The sequence below is a fragment of the Erinaceus europaeus genome, chromosome 7 (genome assembly GCF_950295315.1).
Source record: "Erinaceus europaeus chromosome 7, mEriEur2.1, whole genome shotgun sequence".
NCBI classification, from domain to species: Eukaryota; Metazoa; Chordata; class Mammalia; order Eulipotyphla; family Erinaceidae; genus Erinaceus; species Erinaceus europaeus.
The window spans coordinates 9,358,606-9,378,690 of record NC_080168.1 but is presented as its reverse complement, the minus strand read 5'-3'; the positions used below and the strand labels follow the sequence as shown (position 1 = coordinate 9,378,690).

The following is a 20,085-nucleotide window of genomic DNA, read 5'->3' as shown; positions in this document are numbered from 1 at the left end:
CCTTCTATTTTATTTGACAGGACAGAGAGGAATTGAGAGGGGAGTGGAGGAGAGAGAGAAAGAGAGTTGTAGCACTTCTTCACAGCTTGCAAAGCATCCCCCCTCCGGTGGGAAGTGAAGACTCAAACCCTGGCCCTTGTGTATGGGAATGTGTGCGCTCAGCCAGGAGTGTCACTGCCAGGCCCTCCTTTACGGGGCCAGAGGTAACCCGCGGGTGGGTGGTGCACCTACCTTGCCGAATGTCTGACCCAGGTTTGAGGGTGGCACCACGTGGGAAGTGCAGTGACAGTGGAGGAAGCTTCAGTGTTGTGGTGTCTCTCCCCTGCTCTGTATCTCTGTCTCTGTCTCTGAATCCAGATAAAAATGTTGTCTAGAGCAGCAGAATTTCACATGGCAAGGTGACAGGTCAAATGAACAAACAAAAAATAAACCCTAGTTTTATTAAAGAGAGAATGAGAAAGAACCAGAGTGGGGGGGGGGCAGGTGATGCGCACCTGGTTGAGCGCACATTTTAATTCACAAGGACCCAGGTTCAAGTCTCTGGTCCCCACCTTCTGGGGGAAACTTTGCAAGTGGTGAAGCTGTGTTGCAAGTGTCTCTCTTCCTTTCTATCTCCCCCTTTCCTCTTGATTTCTGACTGTCTCTATCCAGTAAATAAATAAAGATAAATTAAAAAGGTGAGAGAGAGAGAGAACCAGAGCATTTTTCTGGAACGTGCGGCTTCAGGGATCCCAGTGGAGGCCTTGTGCTGGCAAGTCCTGTGCTCTACCGCTGCTATACTTCCACGGACTTCCTGCTGCCATGTTGAAGAAAACATGGTGGGATTTATCTGTTTATTTTTCTTTTGATTCATTTTTTTTTTGCCTCCAGGGTTATTGCTGGGGCTCAGTGCCTGCACTACAAATCCACTGCTCCTGGAGGCTATTTTTTCCCTTCTGTTGCCCTTGTTGTCTATTGTTGTTGTTGTTAGTATTATTGTTATTGTCATTGTTGGATAGGACAGAGAGAAATGGAGAGAGGAGGGGAAGACAGAGAGGGGGATAGAAAGACACCTGCAGACCTGCTTCACCGCCTGTGAAGCGACTCCCCTGCAGGTGGGGAGCCAGGGGCTTGAACCAGGGTCCTTATACCTGTCCTTAGGCTTTGAGCCACATGTGCTTAATCCGCTGCGCTACTACCTGGCCCCCTTTTAATTCATTTTTGTGTGACCAGACCCTCATGCTTGTCCAATTCTCCCACTCTGGGCTGACCTTTACATTCAGCAGAGATGGGAGGGGGGCAGCTGAGAGGGAGAAGAGAGACACCACAGCAGCACTACTGCTTCCCACAGTGGCCGTGGCACTCCAGTGTGTGCCAAGCAGGCACCCTCTCCAGTGAGCCAGCCTCTGCTTTCTTAGAGAGGGTTTGGAGGGTGGGTGGTTTTGCTTCAACTGCCAATGATATGGTCTAATGGGTACATGTGTGTGGGGGGGAGTAGAGGGCCCACCCCTTCTTCACAGGCTGCTCACATTCTTATCTTCCTGTAATTGGTTCAGGACCCATGCAGAATCAGATACAGCTCCCTACATGCCTCTGATGGGGCCTGGGGTTTGTCCCCACTTGCCTCTGTGTCCTAATTCTCTCTTCCTGTCCCGGCAGCACACAGGAGCAGGGGATCAGGGCGGAGGGCAGGCCCTCATGTCGCCGGGAAGCTGTCTGGAGGACTTCCGGGCGGCCCCCTTCCTCGAATGCCAAGGTAGGCAGGGCACGTGCCACTTCTTCACCAACGAGTACAGCTTCTGGCTGACCACAGTGCCACCAGACACACAGTTTTCCTCGCCACCATCGCCAGACACCTTGAAAGACAGCCAGGCCCAGCGCCAGAAGGTCAGCAGGTGCCAGGTGTGCATGAGGTCCAGCTAGAGACTTTGAGGAGGGTCCTCCTGGCCCCTGGAAGGAAGTGAGTGTCCTGCAGGCCAAGGTGTCCCAGGCTGTGTGGAGAGAGTTCATGGTGCTCAGCTGAGACTCCGGTTTTCAAATGTGCCGCCTTCACGGTGCTATAACTCCTGCCTCTGTTCTGGACAAGTTAAGCAAATGTTCCGTGTGCAGGTTCAGGTGAAGCCCCAAAACTCCTTATTCCCCCAGGGTGATCTGGAAGTGCTGCCTTTCTTTATCCAAATGCTAATTCACAGGGCAAAGGTCAGCTTATAAAGCACCACGAAGAACTCCACTCCTTGGATGAAGTCTTCTCTCCAACAATTGAAGTCAATTACTCTGTGATACAATGTGGGCTTCTAGCTGGGGCAAAAATAGGTTGACCAGTGAAAATAGAGAGATTTTCGACATGTCAAAATGATTTCCCCTGTAATCTAGCTTTCACATGCTTTATATAATTGCATAGCCATGACCCAAAGTGATTTAACACACACACACACACACACACACACACACACACACACACACACACACACACACACACACACACGGCATTCACCGTTCCTTTCAAAACAGAATGAATGACGGGGCAGGCTGGCCTTCTGGATTCCAGAGACGTTACATTAGCATAAATGCATCACAGACAAACAGAAAACGTTCTGTTCTCTTTTTCAGAGAACAGAAATGCCTACTTTGGCAACTCCTTGGAAAAAAGTAGCAATTATAGAGGAGAAAATATATATCTATATTCTGGGAGGGATTAAGAGCCTAGGAGCTATTAATGAATATTAAGGCAGTGATTCACCAAAATTGACTCCCCGTGACAGTGAACTCACACACAGTCCATTTCTGCCCAGTCGGGGTCCAGCCAGGCTTGGGGGCTGGAACCACCGGGGGCTGTTTGATGTGGGCGAGGGGAGCCCACATTCATAAAAAGCCTCTCCTGCCCCTCCCCAAAAGCACCCGCAAAGCCCGAAAGACCATTTTCCCTCCACTCACATAATGGCATGTCACACAGAAGAGTAACAGAGAGCTATCATTATGCACTTGGGAGAAAATTAAGGGCCGACTTAATTAAACTTTGGTAAGAAGATACATTGATGTCCAGGTCACACACACACACACACACACACACACACACACACACACACACACACACACCCCTTCCCAGAATGACATGGTGCTGTCTTGAAACAGAACAAAAGCAACCTACAATTTGAACCTTCCTGCTACTGGGTTTATCTAGGCGTGTGCTTTTTTTTTTTTTTTTTTTTTTTTGGTAGTTTCTGGCATTTGATACTGAAATTCTACTCAGGTAGCATTCTACCTTTGTTTGGCGTTAATATTTGCTACAAAAGTTCCTCTGATGATATGTCAGTTTATAATGGCATACTTCCTTAACATTGAAGGCATCTATAATGACTTATCTTCTAAATGTGAAGTATTTCTGAAGACCGAGGGATACATGCCTATTTGACCAGGGGTTCAGTGATGTAGAAACTCAAGGGATGGTTGAAAATGAGTTTCCAGGAAAATTGCCTTCCTCGTGTTCACAAATGTCACCTTAGAAAAATGGAAGAAATTTCTGGAGAATGACACTCATTCTGGTGCTTAGTCTCAATGTCCTTAAAAGTAATCAAGAGAAGTCTCGATGAAAACTTTGCTTGTTAGAATTGTTTTCCTTGCCGACCACATGGTAAGCCCTGTGCTCTGCCCTGCAGAGTGTATTTCAAACAAGTCCGCTTATGAGCTGCCCCTCCCATTAATTTCAAGAATGTTTTCAAGAAAAGAGGAAAACGTATGTTTTAAGAGAAAACGTTTTATTGTTGTACCAGAATATTTCCTAGTTTGGCCCATTTGTTAAATTATTATTATTATTTAGCCAGGCTGTGGCATTTTATGTATCTTTAAGCTCCTGAAATGTAAGCCCACCGTCTTTGTCATGACTCATTCTTGTTCCTAAATGCTTTCTCACTTGTAACCTACATGCAAACCTTCTAAGAATCCATCTTGTTCCTTTGTGCACTTGTTCTCAGAGCCTGTTCTGCTAAGAGCGGAAGCTGTCAATGGAACATAAAGCTCATAGCTTCCTTGCTAAAGTGCTTTACACAAGATAACTCTGGGATTAGAATATTATCTTAATAAGCTTGTCAGTTTTTTTTTTTAAGAGGCTGAATTAAGTGGGCAATTTGCCCCATGGTGAGTGTAGGGTGGAGAATAAGAATGACAGTTCAGGAATCTCACTTTTCCAGAAGCACTCTCTGAAAGTGCAGCTCATAGGAGCTTTTGGTTTCAAAAAGGCACTTGGGATGAACTTAAGGGCAAAGCAATGGAAGCATTACTTTCTGAAATAGAAGACTATGTGATTTTAAGTCATTATGTCATATCTATCTATATCTATCATCTTTATACATACATATATACTGATATATATATATATATTACACTCTGCGATGTCTCCACTCTATGGTGGATGGACAAAGCTTCAGTATTTTTTTCCTACCCCCTTGTTGTTAATTATCCTTATCAAAATCTTCCCAAGAGCCCCTCCACCCAGAAGTAGGGCTAGATTGCATCTAGACTATCCAATCGAGTTTGCTGTGGCTTATGTGTTATTTCCTCCTGAGTCCTCATTCTCTGAGCCAAGCCCCCACATATGTGAGTCTCCAGGTCTTCATACTCTGAGGCATGGCCCACCCCTTCCGTGCTTGGCTGCTCCCTGGCCCTCCACTCACCACTTCCTACAGATCCATCTGCTGTCCAACTGTCAGCCTATGTGAAATAGCCTTTCACCTGTGCCCTCACAGACGGCAGCTTCCGATGGACACCTCCAGCTTCCAATTTCAATTGCCATTTCTCCAATTTGCTATTCTCTGCTTTCAAACACTCAGTGATCCCCTGCCCATGAAACTCTTATGGTTTTCACGGGGTACAAGGCCCATGGCAAGTGTCCACAGCTGACCTCTACATGTGGGGACCTTTCTGTCTTTACTCCTGCTCTTTCTACCAGGGATGTTCACCTTAAGTCATTCCCCCAGCACTTAGCTACCACTGGAAATGCTGAGACAGTGTGTGCGAGCTTTCCTGGAAGACTGGGGTTCCCTTTCCTGCTCCCATCACAGCTACTGGTCCATTCCCTGCATGTGTTTTTCCACTGTCTTGTGAAGTCACATCAATGCCCCCCACGCCCCTCCCCACACACATTCTCTTGCTGAACAGAAGTCCCCTGAGAGCAGGGACAATGCTAACTCATCTCTGTATGCCCAGTGTCTCCTGATATCTGAGCACAATGGTGACACTTGTTCTAGTGTCAGTGACAACTCAGTAAGTGGCAGGAGACACCGGATGCTCAGCTTTGCACATAAAGTGTCTCATCAACAAGATGGTAACAGGTCCGAATCATTTCTTATTCCAACACATGTGAGTATGTCAGCTATCCGCACACCCACAACTCCTTTAGATAATGACAGGGCTGCAGACACAGCTCACTCAAATCTTGATGTTTTGCCCTATGAACAACCCAGGCTAGAGCCTGGCCTCCACCACATTGAAGGAAGCTTCGGTGCTGTGATCTCTCTCTCTCTCTCTCTGCTTCTGTTTCTATTTAAACAAACAAACCAGCACTTGACAGTGGCCTGGGGAGATAGCTCAGCCTTAGTGCTTCCATGCCAGAGACCACAGAGTTCCCACGTTCAATAAGTAATTTCTTTATTGCCCCCAGAGTTATTGCTGGGGCTTGCTCAGTGCATGCGGGATAAATTTACTGCTCCCTGTAGCAATTTTTTCCTTCTCTTCCTCTTTTTTTTTTTTTTGATAACAACAGAGAAATTGAGAGGAGATAAAGAGGGAGAGAAACTGAGATCACTGCAGCAATGTTTTTACCAGTTGTGAAGCTGCCTCCCTACTAGTGGGGACTGGGAGGGGGGCTTGAACCCAGGTCCTTGCTCTTAGTTAAGTATGCACTTTACTGGGGGTGCCACTGCCCGGCCTCCAGTAAATACTTTTTAATTGACTGAAAGCCAATAAATAGGGCTAGCCATCGACACCTTCTGGAAACCAGTTCATTTTTCTATTACATCACTTTGGAAATAAAATTTAAGAGCTATGTATATCAGCAAAAGACACAGCAACATGGCAAGGCTTAACTCGCGGTATTATCTGTATTCCCTAGCGAGTTAAGAGCCTCCTAGTACAAAGTTGTTACCACAGAGCTCGTTATATATATTATGGGTGCTTGGAAAACTAGTCAGTGGAGCAGTCCATGAAAACTGGATTTTACCTTGAGTCCATTTAAGTCTAGAATAAAGATCACCATTCTCTGTGTTCCAGGAAATTATATTAGCTCTATGTTTCTCTCAGCTCATTAGACTGAGCTGATCATTGTGACTTTTATTTGGAATAAAATAAAAGAATAGTAATCAGAGGTAGACTTGGGCTTGGCTGAATTTGAGTTTGAGCCCAGCTCTATACATTTGCATTTCTCTTACCCTAAGTGAGTCCCACCAACTCACCGAGTCCCACTTTCTTCAGTCATAAAATGGGCTATGCTATCTCTTCTCTCATGAAAGTTAGACTTCACATGCCACAGGAGTCATCATGTGTCAATTATGGCCATGTCACCTATTTAAAATTAAACACTTAATGAAAAGATATTTCTTAGAAATTTTGCATCTGAGAATCACCTTATAATTCTTACAGGGCATAAAATTACCGGTTAGCATTATTTATAGTTATCTTTGAGATAAAAAGTTATTATAACGTGTGTGCATGGACACACACACACATACACACCCCCACACTTTCCTATGGGGACATAATCAGGACATTCTGCAGGGAATGAAACAGTTGACATTAAAAGTCAGCACTCTGCAATTGTCACTGTTATTATCTGCCAGAGACTCTGCATAATACATTTTAAGCCACCAAGGTTGCCTGCCAGCCTCATGTGGAAATGTTTGAATTTTATGGTGCTTCAATTTTTAATGATTCATAGGGGAAAATGTGAAACATGTCGAATAAATTGCATCCCTCTCTCTAACCTAGGGTTGTAAAGTTAAAGACTTTCAGCATGTAACATTTGCAAGAGGCTTGGTTTGCTAGACACTTAAATCTTTGTTGTATCAGGATTTACAGTATCGTTTACTATCTATAAAATGTTGTCCTGACCTCCAAAAGCAACTGTCTCAGCTGGTGCATTTATTTCCCTTCAAGTCAAAGTGAGTTTACGTTTAAAATCTACCTCATCCTATGTCTTATTTCTTCCCTTTCTCCCTCTCCTCCCCTGGCGCTCCTCCTCCTCCTTTTCGTCTCTCTTTTTCTTAATGTTTTTATTTATCACATTTAGTTTTTAATATATTCATTTGTTTATTTTAAAGAGAGAGAGACAGAGAGACCAGAGCACTGCTCAGCTCTGCCTTATGGTTGTGCTGGGGATTGAACCTGGGACCTGGAAGCCTTGGGCATGAAAGTCTTTTGCAAAACCATTATACACACCATTTACCTAACCCTCTTTAACACTTTCAGGGTTGGCTTTGTGGGGAGTGGAGAGGACCAGTAACAGTTTGTGGAAGGAGTTTGAATTGTCAGTGGGCCAGATATGGGCAGAGCCTAGAAAGTGACCCCATTTGCTCTGTGCTCTAGAGAGGATGGGAATCCAGGCCGCTGGACGCTGAGGAGCCCTACTCAGCACACAGTGACAGGGAGGGAACAGAATGGCTCAAGGTCTCCACACCACTGAGTGCTTGCCAAGCGCTGCTGGAAATGGAAGAGACTGTCCTGGTGAACCTTGTCTACTCAGGTGAAGGAGAGTGAGACCTCTGGCTCTACATTGTTGCTCATAGGATTAAAAGAGACAGCATGACAAGAGGTTTAAAATGGAAGGCAGGGCTCTCTGAAATAGCATAGTGATTATACAAAGACTCTCCTGCCTGAGGTCCCAGGTTCAATCCTTTGACACCACTAGAAGCTGGAGTTTGGCAGTGCTCTGGTAATAAATAAAGACTTAAATAAACAGGTGGAGGGAGGAGCTTGGGGAGCTAGCTCACCGGACAGAGTTCTGTGTGCTAGGACCCAGGTCGGAGCCCCTGGCCAACATCTGGGAGTACTGTGTGAAGGGGAAGGTTCATGAGCAGAGGAATAGTGCTGTGGTGTCTCTACCTCTCTCTTTGTCTCTGTCTCTTCTTTCCTCTCTGCCTCTCACCTATCTGAAAAGCAAGTCTACCAGGAGAGGTAGAAATCTTGGAAGATGCTACCCCTGAGCCCCTGGGTTCCAACTGCAGGGCCGCATGGAAACAGCACGGGCAGCTGTGAGAACTCTAGTGGGTGCTGGAGTGGTGCTTTGGCGTCTCTTCCTCTGCCTTTAAGTTACACAGAAGAAAACAAAAATGAGCTCATGGGGCTGCTGGACATAATCACAAGTGTATGAAGCCCTCCACTTGTTCCTGTGCCAGGCTAAAATGAGAGCGAAAAGAACCACAACGAAAGGTTGGAACAGCCTTTAACAATCTCATGCAACCGGAGCCACAACTAATACAGTCAAGGATACTGGAAAGAAGCAGTTTGAACTGTTCCCTGGCCTGCAGAGCCAAGGGAACCCCTCTGGAATGAAGAGCTCTCCTACAGCCCTCAGAGCCTGGGAGCTGGGTGCTTCGTGGTCAGGAGAGGAGCACTGAACAATGAGACCGACTTTGCACACCAGCCTAATGCTCTCATTCCCTATTAAAGACAATTAGTCGCACACACTGGCTTTTGTTTCTTCTCCTTAGCCCAATTCCAATTTGTTGGCACAACTTCAGAGATTCTTTATTATCAAGGGGGAGATGGATGCTGATGATAATAAGTCCTGGCTACAGTCAAGCCTGTGAAAATGAAGAAAGTAATTGGAATAATTTCCAGAGCATCTTTCCTGTTGTGATGAGATAAATGGTCTACATTGATAAAGAAAATGCCCTGTCCTCATCTCTGGAAATTCACCAGTATGTGTAAACAAGGCCTATGTGTTAGCCACTGCACCCCAAGACCGGTGCTGTTGTGGCCAACTCTGACGAGGTTTAACAGTAACATCAATACACCCATGTACAGTGGGTAGACATTTTATGCCACTGGGAAACAAGCAGTTTGGTGGGAAACTCAAGCTGTAATACCCCACTCCCCCGGTCTGGAGTCAGGCCCTGCCTGTGGGCAGGAGGGAACTCAGGATAAAAAAGAACCTCAGTTTGGACCAGGGAGGGTTTCACGGTCACCTATCACAACAAGTTGAGAAGTTGCACCTGTGGGCCAACAAGTGTCCTGTAAAGAACTATCCCCTCTATAAAATGATTTGGGTGGGGGAGGGGGAGAAACGCAGAGGCGGGTCTCTCCAGAGAGTCATTCACAATCCATGCTTCCCACACCATCCTGTAGCTGGGCAAATGTCTGGGCAAAAACCGAAGTGCTACAACAGAACCTGCCTTTCAAGGTGCCAGGAAAGCCGGCCTGTTAGAACAAGAGGACTTCTGGCCAGGGCTAATAGGAGCCAAAGTCAGAGTTTGGGAGAGAAGGGAGTTGACAACCAGTCTGAACGTTTTAATTTAAACACAGTTGCAGCTGCCAGACTCACAGATACAATTCACGGTGTAAGTGAGCTGCAGCTTTGCATCAATTATGAATTAACCTGAGGAGTTCAGCTATCACCATGCCCTCTGCAGGTCAGAGCGCTCCTGGGACGCAAATAGTTTTCTTTCTTCATTGGTATGCAAGTGCCCAAGTCCCACCAGGAGAATTCAGGTCAGGAGCTGAGTACAGGCCTGCATCACGGCACCCTCCCTGACTCGTCACACATATGCAGAGAAACACCAAGAATGCAGGCTTCCTCGGGGGGTGAGTCTTGGGTGTATCTGAGTGAGAACACAGGTGATGTTACAGTGGTACATGAATTTATTTTAATTTCTGCTTATATTGTTGATTTTCTCCGTAGACAGGTAATACGTGTTAAGTTCATCTTCTTGTTTATCTCTAGATTTTTCTTTTGTTAACACTTTATTTTTTCATTTTAATTTAATTTTATTCACTTACTGGATAGTGACAGAGAGAAATTGAGGGGGGGGGCAGACAGAGAGACACCTGCAACCCTGCTTCACCACTCATGAAGCTATCCCCCTGCAGATGGGGACCAGGGGTTTGAACCCGGGTCCTTGCTCACTGTAATATGTGCGCTTAACCAGGTGTGCCACCGCCTGGCCCCGTTAATACTTTATTTTATTTATTTTTGGATAGCGACAGAGAAATTGAAAGCATAAAGGGAGAGAGAGACACCTGCAGCACTGCTTTACCACTTGTGAAGTTTTCCCCCATGCAGGTGGGAACCAAAAGCTTGAACCCAGGTCCTTGTGCACTGTAATATGTGTGCTGAACCAGGTGTGCCACCACCTGCCTCCTCTGGATTTTCTTATTATATAAATTGGTTTTCCTTACTGCAAAAATGCACAGATCTTTACAGCAAAGTGGAGAAAAAACATTCCATGTACTTTAACTCCAAAGTTAACCTCTATTAACATGTTTGCCTTGTACAATGTATATATATATATTACTCTCAGACTCAGAAACGATAAATGCTTAAACAAATCAAAATGGGAAGATCTATTTCTGCTTCCAACTCCCTTTAAAAATAAATATCCTGGTGACAATAAGACGCCCGTAGTATTCATCCTTTTATTCATGAAACACAAGCACCAGGAAACTCTTTAAGTGACTTAGGCAGCCTGTAGGTTATCACATCCTAAGGGGTGGTGTTTCAGTTACAAGGGCAGAAAACGTGGCTGTGACAGTGGCCCATTAAAAGGCTCTTTCTTTGAGAAAAGTCACTTCCTCAAGAGGGTTTCTCCTTGGCACGCCCACCTGATGATGCCTTTGCTCTAGCTCTGCCTTTGGTGTGGTGCCTGGGGCTACAAATTAATATGAGTCACATCTCTGTGAAGAAAGATGCCGTGTGTGGCAGTTGAGATGGGTCTGGTGTAAGTGTGTGAGTCCAGTGTGAGGTGTGCCCATCCACTGAGCTCTTCTTAAGACTCTGTGGAACATTCTAGAAAGGCAGGGCAATACAGAGAGCATCAACTCCACCTGAAGCAGAGACCAGCAGAGACAAGGCCCCTGGAGGAGTGAGACCAGAACAGCTCACTGCAGAGGTAGCCAAATCCTGTTCCTAGAGTCGCCATGGGGACATGCCAGGAAGCCTGTCTCTTCACTTTCTGCCAAGGGCAACACGCTGAGGTGAACGAGGGCCTGGCCTCCTGGGGCATGAAGACAGACCTCCTAGCAGAGGTGCCAGTCTTCAGAACATTGGGTCTCCAGTGAGAGAGAGAAAAGAGAGTGGAAACTGGGCCTGAGGTGGGAGAACTGGCCTCTGCTTGTCAGGAGAGGGGCTGCTCCCAGAAAGCTGTGCGTTGTGGTCCACAAGCCAGGCTTCCAGATGAGTTCACCAGCTGGTGGTGGGTCCAGACTCACAGGGGTCCCAGGAGTGACGACCCAGGTGGACAGAAGCAACATGGGCCATAGATGTGGGCTCTGTTTTGGTTTCAAACTTAGGAGGGCTGGAGGGGTGAACCAAACAGGCTGTGAGCACACAGCTGGGCTACACATGCCCAAGCTGCCACACCGCCTCACTGGCTGTCGAATCTGTGAAGTCGCTGTCTCCTCATCTCCTCCTCTGGGGAGAGCCGGAACCCGTAGGGTGGGGGGTTGCTTCTGGAATTTCCTGTGGAGAGAAAACACATGGAGGGATCACACACCACCTTTCTAAGACTGGGCATGGCAGGGGGGAAGAAAAACAAGGAATGTTCCAGTGTCATCTTCATTTTCGCACGAAACAGAGAGAGAAGGGACATATTTCAGTGACGGCTGTCACTACTAAACTTCAGCATCAAGGAAATATTTTAAGGGTTGTCTCATCCATGAACCTCATTTGACTCCTTCTGAAGCTTGTTGAGGATTCTTTCTTTCACTTTTTGATTTCGTCCTGCTCCAGTATATTTTATCATCTCAACAGGTTTTTGGCTGCTTGCTTATTGAGGGATGTATTAATTATTTTATTAATGAAAGAGAGAGAAGAAAATGAGAAATAAAGAGGGAGACATACAGACAGATCAATAGAGAACACCAGAGCATCACTCTGGCTGTGCTAGGATTGAACATGGAACCTTACACTTGCAAGTCCTATGCTCTTGCCCCTGAACCACTACCTTGTCTGCGTGCTTATTTTTAATGTTCAAAAATAGTCTGTCAGTGTCCCTAATGTCCTCACTGAGTGTGCTGGCTGGTACCTTCCTGATTCGGGTTCCCACTTGCCCCTCCTCAACCAGTGAGGCTGATACCTGCTTGAGTCACACAAATGCTTATGGGGCACCCAGGGCCCTGGAGCAGGGGCTGAGCGACCGTAATGACCAATATCTGGGCAGGCAGATGGAAACGCAAGCCCAATACTGACAGATCCTGGAACTCATGACTGAGGTGGGTTTAGGGCTGCACACACGCCAAAAAATTATAATAATAGAAGAGTTTCAATTGCTACATTAAAACAAAACAAAAAGACTTATTTGGAGAACTGTGGTGGAGTAGTAAGAGGAGAGGAACAGACAGACCTTGATCTCAAAACAGTGACCTATATCTGCTAAAAGAGCCTCAGAGTCCTCCATGAGGCAGTTACAGAAAGACAACAACAACAACACCGGCTACTGTCAAGTGTCCTGTTAACAAAAGTGCTCGATGTTACTTCAGCATCTAAGCTCCCTCCAAATATGAAATGTCTGCTAACTCTTCCACCCTGGGTCTGAGAAACAAAGCAGCCACCTGTTCCCTGGAGGCAAAAAAGAGAGGGGGGTGGGGGTAGGGCACTGGGGGGTGAGCAGCAGGTTGACTTTAAAACTGGAGGAGAGAAAGTCTGTACACTTCTGCTTTTGTGTCTGGGCTTAGCCTGCTGGGCTCTGAATGGCCCTGTCCCCTCCCCTCCATCAACTATCTATCACACTTGGTCACGTCCACCACAGAGGGCAGCCTCTAGTTTAGACTCCATCTCTCTGCAGTGAGGACGCTGAAACACCAGGGGTCATCTCGGACTCCTCTCTTTCCCAGGACTTGCTTCTTTCACTTCCTATTTATTTATTTATTTATTTATTTATTTATTTATTGCCTCCAGGATTATCACTGGGACTCGGTGCCTGCACTATGATTCCACTGATCCTGGAGGCTATTTTTTTTCCTTTTATACCCCTTGTTGTTTATCGTTGTTGTTGCTGCTGTTATTGTTGGATTGGAAAGAAAGAAATTGAGAAAGGAGGGGAAGACAGAGAGGGAGAGAGATAGACACCTGCAGACCTGCTTCACCGCCTGTGAAGTGACCCCCCCCCTGCTGGTGTCTTTACGCCGGTCCTTGTGCTTAGGGCATTACCACCTGCCCTCCAATTTCTCTCTCTCTCTCCCTCTCTCTCTCCTTCTATCTTAATGAAGAGGTAAATAAAATCTTTTTTTTAAAAAAAGTAAAATATAGGGGCCGGGCGGTGGGGCACCCAGTGACACGCACACATTATCAGACTCAAGGACCCCGGTTCGAGCTCCCATTTGCTCCTCACAAGTGGTGAAGCAAGTCTGCAGTTGTCTATCTTTTTACTCCCTCTCTCTCAATTTCTCTCTGTCCTATCTAATAAAAGTTAAAAAAAAAGAAAGAAAGAAATGGTCGTCGGGAATGGTGGAATCACAGTGCTGGCACCACACCAAGCCCCAGGGGTAACCCTGATGGAAAAAAAAAAAAAAAAGAAAGTAAGTAAAATGTACATACAACAAGTGAAGAAAACTGATTGCCAAGACGCAGCCCAATTGTGTCTGAAAACTCTCTGGTGATGCTGTACACAAGATGGTGCCCTGCCGCGCTAGATATCTATCTCCCTTCTAAGAAACAGATGCCTAGGGCCCAGGCAGCGGTGCACCTGGTTCAGCAGACACACACGACAGTGAGCAAGGGCCCAAATGCAAGCTCCCGGTCCCCACCCACAGGGGGAAAGCTTCTCAAGTGCTGAAGCAGGGCTGCAGGCGTCTCTGTCTCTTTCCCTTCTCTTATCTCCCCCTCTCCTCTCAATTCCTGTCTGTCTCTATCCAATAATAATATAAACTAAAATAAAATAAAAGTATTTTTAAAAAGGAAAAAAAAAAGAGACAGAAGTCTTACGGTCACAGTCAGCCCCAGGACACAGAAAGGCATTACAGTCACCAGGACCTGCCTCCCTCTCACGAGTCAAATCAGGTGTGAGAATTTATCAAGAGTTCTGGGTGAAAGGACCCTGATCTAAGGAACCTGGGACGGAATCTTCGCATGAATGTGTCCTGCCTCTGTGTCAGTGGAGGTCGGCCCTCAACTTTATCCCAAGAAGCAGTGAGCAGGCTTCAGGGGAACTCAAGATTGGGGTCGACGTAGATAGGTTAACTCGGTTACAGCGCCAGCACTGAGGTCTGGATATTTACTGCTGTGGGGCTCTTGATGGGGAAACCTGGAGTTTTCCTGCCGTATGTACAATGCAAGTACCTCTGCGTGTTCACATCCCAGGGAGGAGAGGTGATTCCTGCTTGATGGGAGTTACTAAGAGATCGCCATGAGCTGAGGGCCATCCTCCCTCCTGTTGGCCATTCTGTCCCAAGACAGAGAGGCTTCCTCTGCTGGCATTCGTGCGTCCCGACCGTGAGCTGGAGTGCGTGCCACCCCACTCTGTGGAAGGACACGGCTGGGAAGTCACAGGTGGGCAGTGTAACCCCTTAGACATAGGAGCCAAAGAGGCTGTCACTTTAAAAGAAATTCTTAGTGAGGAAACAAGCTGGGAATCCTTTCAATAAATCATCAGTGTTCTCTGGGGTTTCTACGGTCAAATGAGGGCGGCCACATGGGACCCACGTTCTCCCTCCCAAGAAATTCTTTATTAGAATTCCAGGGATTACAGAGTTTCCGCGAGTCCTTCTGAGAAAAATGGCAGTTCAGGCACTGACTGACAAAGACGAGAAGGGCCTGGAAGAAACCCCAGGCCCAACAATTCAACCAGATATTCCTTTAGAATGGAGGGGGTTAGGGTGTAGGGAAAATACAGTCACTTTACTTTTGGAGTCACTAGTTATCAAGCTCTCCCTCCTTTTAAAAGCATTTATTTACTTATTTTACTATGAGACATAGGGAGAGAGAGAGAGAGAGAGAAAGAGAGAGACAGGGAGAGGGAGAAGAGTGGGGAAAGAGACTAGATAAAGTGCCACTCAGCTCTGGTATAAGACGGTACTAGGCATAGAACCTGGGTCTCTGGAAAAACAGGCATGCAAGCTGGTGCTCTACCAGGCTGAGCTATCTTCCACTCCCCTTTAAATATTATTGAAGAGCAGGCAGAGTAGCTCCCCAGATAGCACGCCTGCTTTGCCATGTGTGTTCAAGCCCAGTCCCCACCATATTATTGGAGGAAGCTGTGGCATAGTGGTATCTTTCATTTTCTCTCTTTTTCTATCCCTTTCTCTCCCTGTCTGTCTATTTCAGCTTGAGCAATGAAGGCCTGATCACTACAACAACAAAAATGGCTAAGTTTAGGGGGCCAGGCGGTAGTGCAGTGCGTTAAGCGCACATGGCGCTAAGTGCACCGACCGGCACTAGTTCAAGCCCCTGGCTCCCCACCTGTGTGTGTGTGTGTGGGGGGGTCACTTCACAAGCAGTGAAGCAGGTCTGCAGGTGTCTATCTTTCTCTTCCCCTCTCTGTCTTTCCCTCCTCTCTCCAGTTCTCTCTGTCCTATCCAATAACAACAATAATAATAAGGGAAACAAAAAGGGAAAAATGGCCTCTGGGAGCAGTGGATTCATAGTGCAGGCACCAAGCCCCAGTGATAACCCTGGAGGCAAAAAGAGAGAGAGAGACAGAGAGAGAGACAGACAGAGAGAGAGAGAGAGACAGAGAGAGAGAGAGAGAAAGACAGACAGAGAGAGAGAGACAGAGAGAGAGACAGACAGAGAGAGAGAGAGAGACAGAGAGAGAGACAGACAGAGAGAGAGAGAGAGAGAGACAGACAGACAGAGAGAGGAAGGAAGAAAAGAGGGTAGGTTGCACTTGAAGCCTCCCAGGGCTTTGCTCCAAGCGGAGGCTCCACTGAGGTTTACAGGAACGGACAGGCGCAGAGGTGACAGGAGAGCAAGTGCTGCCTTTCTGTTCTTCTGCCCATCTAGTCAGTGACTCGGGGGCGTTCTCCACTCAGAAACACAGTCTGAAAACCACACCTTCAAGTAAGAAACTGAATGAAGACGGGCTCGGCTGCCCCTTTGCCTGTTGTACTATTATTATTATTATTATTATTATTAATCAATAATTGGATAGAGACAGCCAGGAATCTAGAGGGAAGGGGGTGATAGAGAGGGAAAGACAGACACCTGCAGCCCTCCTTCACCACTTGCAAAGCTTTCCCCCTACAGGTGGGGACTGGGGGCTTGAACTTGGGTTCTTGAGCACGGTCACATGTGCGCTCAGTTAGGTGCACCACCGCCTGGTCCCCCTGTTGTACTTCTTTTCCCTGTTCTAGTTGGTTCATCGGGGGCACCTTTTATATCCACTCGAGCCTCCAAAGCAACAGGTGACAATCCAGTTAGCCATCAGAGTGACTGAAGTCCAGGGTCCTTCCTGTACATCAGGGCTAGCATTTCTTATGATATACACAAAGGATGGGCAGGTCTCTGGATCAAAAAGATGAGGTCAGGCGGAAGCCATGAATACTGAAGGGACACCTGGAGTGCATCCTCCTTAATTCCTTGTAAACAGGGGGCGATGTGATTCATTTCATGAAATGAACATGTGGAACCAGCATCCAGATAAAAATACAGGATATTTCCAGGGCACAGAGACTTCTTCCAGTCCCTTGCCTCCTGACCAAGAGAATCACTATCTAGTGCTGAACTTTCTCTTTTCTTTCGTGTGTGTGTGTGGAGAGAGAGAGAGAAAGAGAGAGAGAGAGAAAGAGAGAGAGAGAGGGAGAGTCCAGAGCACTGCTTAGCTCTGGCTTACCGTCGTGCTGGAGATTGAACCTGGGAGCTTGGAGCTTCAAGCATGAAAGTCTTTTGCATAACTATTGTGCGGTTTCCCCAGCCCCGCTTTTATTTCTATCTCTTTTCTCTACCTTTCTGTTTATTCTTACTCGAAGAAGAAGGAGGAGGAGGAGGAGGAGGAGCAGAAGGAGAAGAAAAAGCAATAGACAAGTGGACCAAGGAAGCAGTATCACGCATATGCAAAGCCTGATGTTTATTCTCTAGAGTCACATTAAAACAATTTTGTTTTAATAATGTGGTGCACCTGGTTGAGGGCACATGTTACATTGTGCAAGGATCTGGGTTCAAGCCCCTGGTCCCCACCTACAGGAGGAAAGCTTTGCATGTGGTGCAACAGTGCTGCAGGTGTTTTTCTGCCTGTCTCTCCCTGCCCTCTCCATTTTTCTGTCTCTATACAATACAGATAATAAAAATTAAAAAAACAAGCTTTACAAAAAAGACCAGTGACTAAAACAGTGTTTACCTTGCAGCAGGGTTAGAGAGAGAGCACACCATGCAGGGTGTGTGCCCTACCAGCCACGTGGCCCAGATATGAGCCCTAACACCACACAGCAGATACTATGACACCAGGGGGAAGTTTGGGTGTTGTGGTGTTTCTCCCTTTCTTTATCTCACTCTCTCTTTCTGAACTGAAAAAAAGCATTTCAGAGCAGTGAGATTATATGTGAATGAGGTCTCTGTTCTGCAAAAAGGAGGAGGAGGAAAATGCGGAGGATCAGGCCTCTTGGCTAGAAAGTCCTATGCAAGAAATGGCTGGAGCCCAGGAAGCTGCACGGGAAAGCACCCAGGAGACTCTGCTGCCGAGGGTGCAAAGAATGACAGACGTGGGGGTTGGCAAGGTGACTTGGTGGTTCAGAGCATGCACTGCACATGTGAGGCCCTGGGTTAGGTTTCTGGCACCAGGAAAAAGCAAAAAGGGCAAACGGAACATTGGAAATGACAAGGCGGTGCTTTGGCATGGATCACTCACTCCTGCTCATGAATGAGTAAAGTCAAAGTGGGGCAGGGAGGGAGTCGGGCGGTGGCGCAGTGGGTTAAGCGCACGTGGGGCAAAGCACAAGGACCAGCTTAAGGTCCCGGTTCGAGCCCCCGGCTTCCCACCTGCAGGGGAGTCGCTTCACAATCGGTGAAGCAGGTCTGCAGGTGTCTGTCTTTCTCTCCCCCTCTCTGTCTTCCCCTCCTCTCTCCATTTCTCTCTGTCCTATCCAACAACATCAATAACCACAACAATGTTAAACAACAAGGGCAACAAAAGGGAAAATAAATATAAGAAAATTTTTTTTAAAAAGTGGGGCGGGGAACACTCATGGCCAGCAAAGAAGCAGTTACAAAAGCCAGAAGTTTCACCTTCTGCTCCCTCCCAAATTTTTTGGTTCATACTTCCAGATGGGCAGAAATGTTAGAGGAAGATGACCAGAGGGCTCTGAACTCCAGTTCTAGCAGGACCCAGAGAGAGAAGAGGAAAAAAAGGAAGGACATTCAGAAGTAGAAACAGATGTAGGTATGACTTAGAAAGAAAGATAAGGCAGGGCCATAGGAAAAAAAATGGGCAAAAAGACACATAAGTAGGTAGTTAGGTAGATAGACAGATAATTATAGAAATAACAGCTCATGGGGGTCGGGCGGTGGTGCAGTGGGTTGAGCACATGTGGCACGGGGCTCAGGGACCGGCGTAAGGATCCCGGTTCCAGCCCCCGGCTCCCCACCTGCAGGGGAGTCGCTTCACAGGCGGTGAAGCAGGTCTGCAGGTGTCTGTCTTTCTCTCCCCCTCTCTGTCTTCCCCTCCTCTCTCCATTTCTCTCTGTTCTATCCAGCAACGAACAACATCATCAATGGCAATAATAATGACCACAACGAGGCTACAACAAGAAGGGCAACAAAAAGGGGGAAAAGATGGCCTCCAGGAGCAGTGGATTCATGGTGCAGGCACCAAGCTCAGCAATAACCCTGGAGGAAAAAAAAAAAAAGAAATAACAGCTCATATCTGTGACCTTAGGAGAACTGCTGTAATTTCCAACAGAGGGAATAACTCCAGTGGTGGGAATGGTGTGGAGTCATAACCGATACTTTATAATTCTGTAAATCAATATTAAATGACAGAGAAAAAAGTGGGGCTGGGGAAGTCCAGTAGTGGTACAGCGTCCTCCTGCCTCCTGAACCCACCACAGAACCACTTTAAAAGAGCAAAGTTCGGACCCCGGCTCCCCACCTGCAGGGGGGTTGCTTCAGAATCGGTGAAGCAGGCCTGCAGGTGTCTATCTTTCTCTCCCCCTCTCTGCCTCTCTGTCTTCCCCTCCTCCCTCCATATCTCTCTGTCCTATCCAACAACAACATCAGTGGCAACAAGAACGACAACAAGAGCAACAAAAATGGGGGGAAAATAGCTTCAAGGAGCAGTGGATTCATGGTGCAGGCACCAAGCCCCAGCAAATAAACCTGGAGGCAAAAAAAAAAAAAAAAAAGAGAGAAAGAAAAGTTGGGAGCTGGGTGGTAGAGCAGCAGGTTAAGTGCACATGGCGCAAAGCGCAAGGGCTGGCGTAAGGATCCCAGTTCGAGCCCCCGGCTCCCCACCTGCAGGGGGGTTGCTTTGCAAGTGGTGAAGCAAGTCTGCAGGTGTCTGTCTTTCTGTCCCCCTTTCTGTTCTCCCTTCCTCTCTCGACTTCTCTCTGTCCCATCCAACAACAACAGCTATGACAACAATAACAAAAACAACAAGCATAACAACAAGGGCAACAAAATGGGAAAATGGCCTCCAGGTGCATTGGATTCATAGTGCAGGCACAGAGCGCCAGCGATAACCCTGGAGGCAAAAAGAAAAAGAAAAGAAGAGAAAAGGAAAAAAAAGAAAAAAGAAAGCCAATTGTTCTCTAAGAAAAAAAAAATGAGAGAGAGAGAGAGAGAAAATTTACCACATACTATGGCACTTTCATTGAAACAGATGAGAGAGAGAAGAGAGAGACTGAGACCAGAGCACTGCTCAGCTCTGACACGCCGAAGAATGGACCAGTGTCCGGAGCCTCAGGCATGCAAGCCTGTGCTCTCCCACTGAGTAACTCCCCAGGCAGAGATTTTGGTTTCTAAGAAACTTTTTG

At 46.9% G+C, this 20,085-nt stretch overlaps 2 protein-coding genes across 6 annotated transcripts in view; one reads left to right on the top strand and one right to left on the bottom strand.

Annotated features, from left to right (window-relative positions):
- The window catches only part of COL4A4 (collagen type IV alpha 4 chain), a 153,475-nt gene that overhangs the window by 124,122 nt on the left and 9,268 nt on the right, over positions 1–20,085 (top strand). For 2 of the 3 annotated variants that reach the window (XM_060193696.1, XM_060193695.1), the window contains exon 47: positions 1,639–7,088. In XM_060193696.1, coding sequence (XP_060049679.1) covers positions 1,639–1,902 — 264 coding nt within the window. In that variant the 3' untranslated portion in view covers positions 1,903–7,088. Of the gene's footprint in view, positions 1–1,638; positions 7,089–20,085 lie in introns of those variants that run through there. The other variant, XM_060193697.1, reaches the window with a different exon arrangement.
- Positions 9,811–20,085, bottom strand: part of RHBDD1 (rhomboid domain containing 1) — a 126,175-nt gene continuing 115,900 nt past the window's right edge. For 2 of the 3 annotated variants that reach the window (XM_060193707.1, XM_060193708.1), the window contains one exon: positions 9,811–11,644. In XM_060193707.1, the coding sequence (XP_060049690.1) occupies positions 11,203–11,644 (442 nt within the window). In that variant the 3' untranslated portion in view covers positions 9,811–11,202. The remainder of the gene's footprint in view (positions 11,645–20,085) is intronic. The other variant, XM_007519248.3, reaches the window with a different exon arrangement.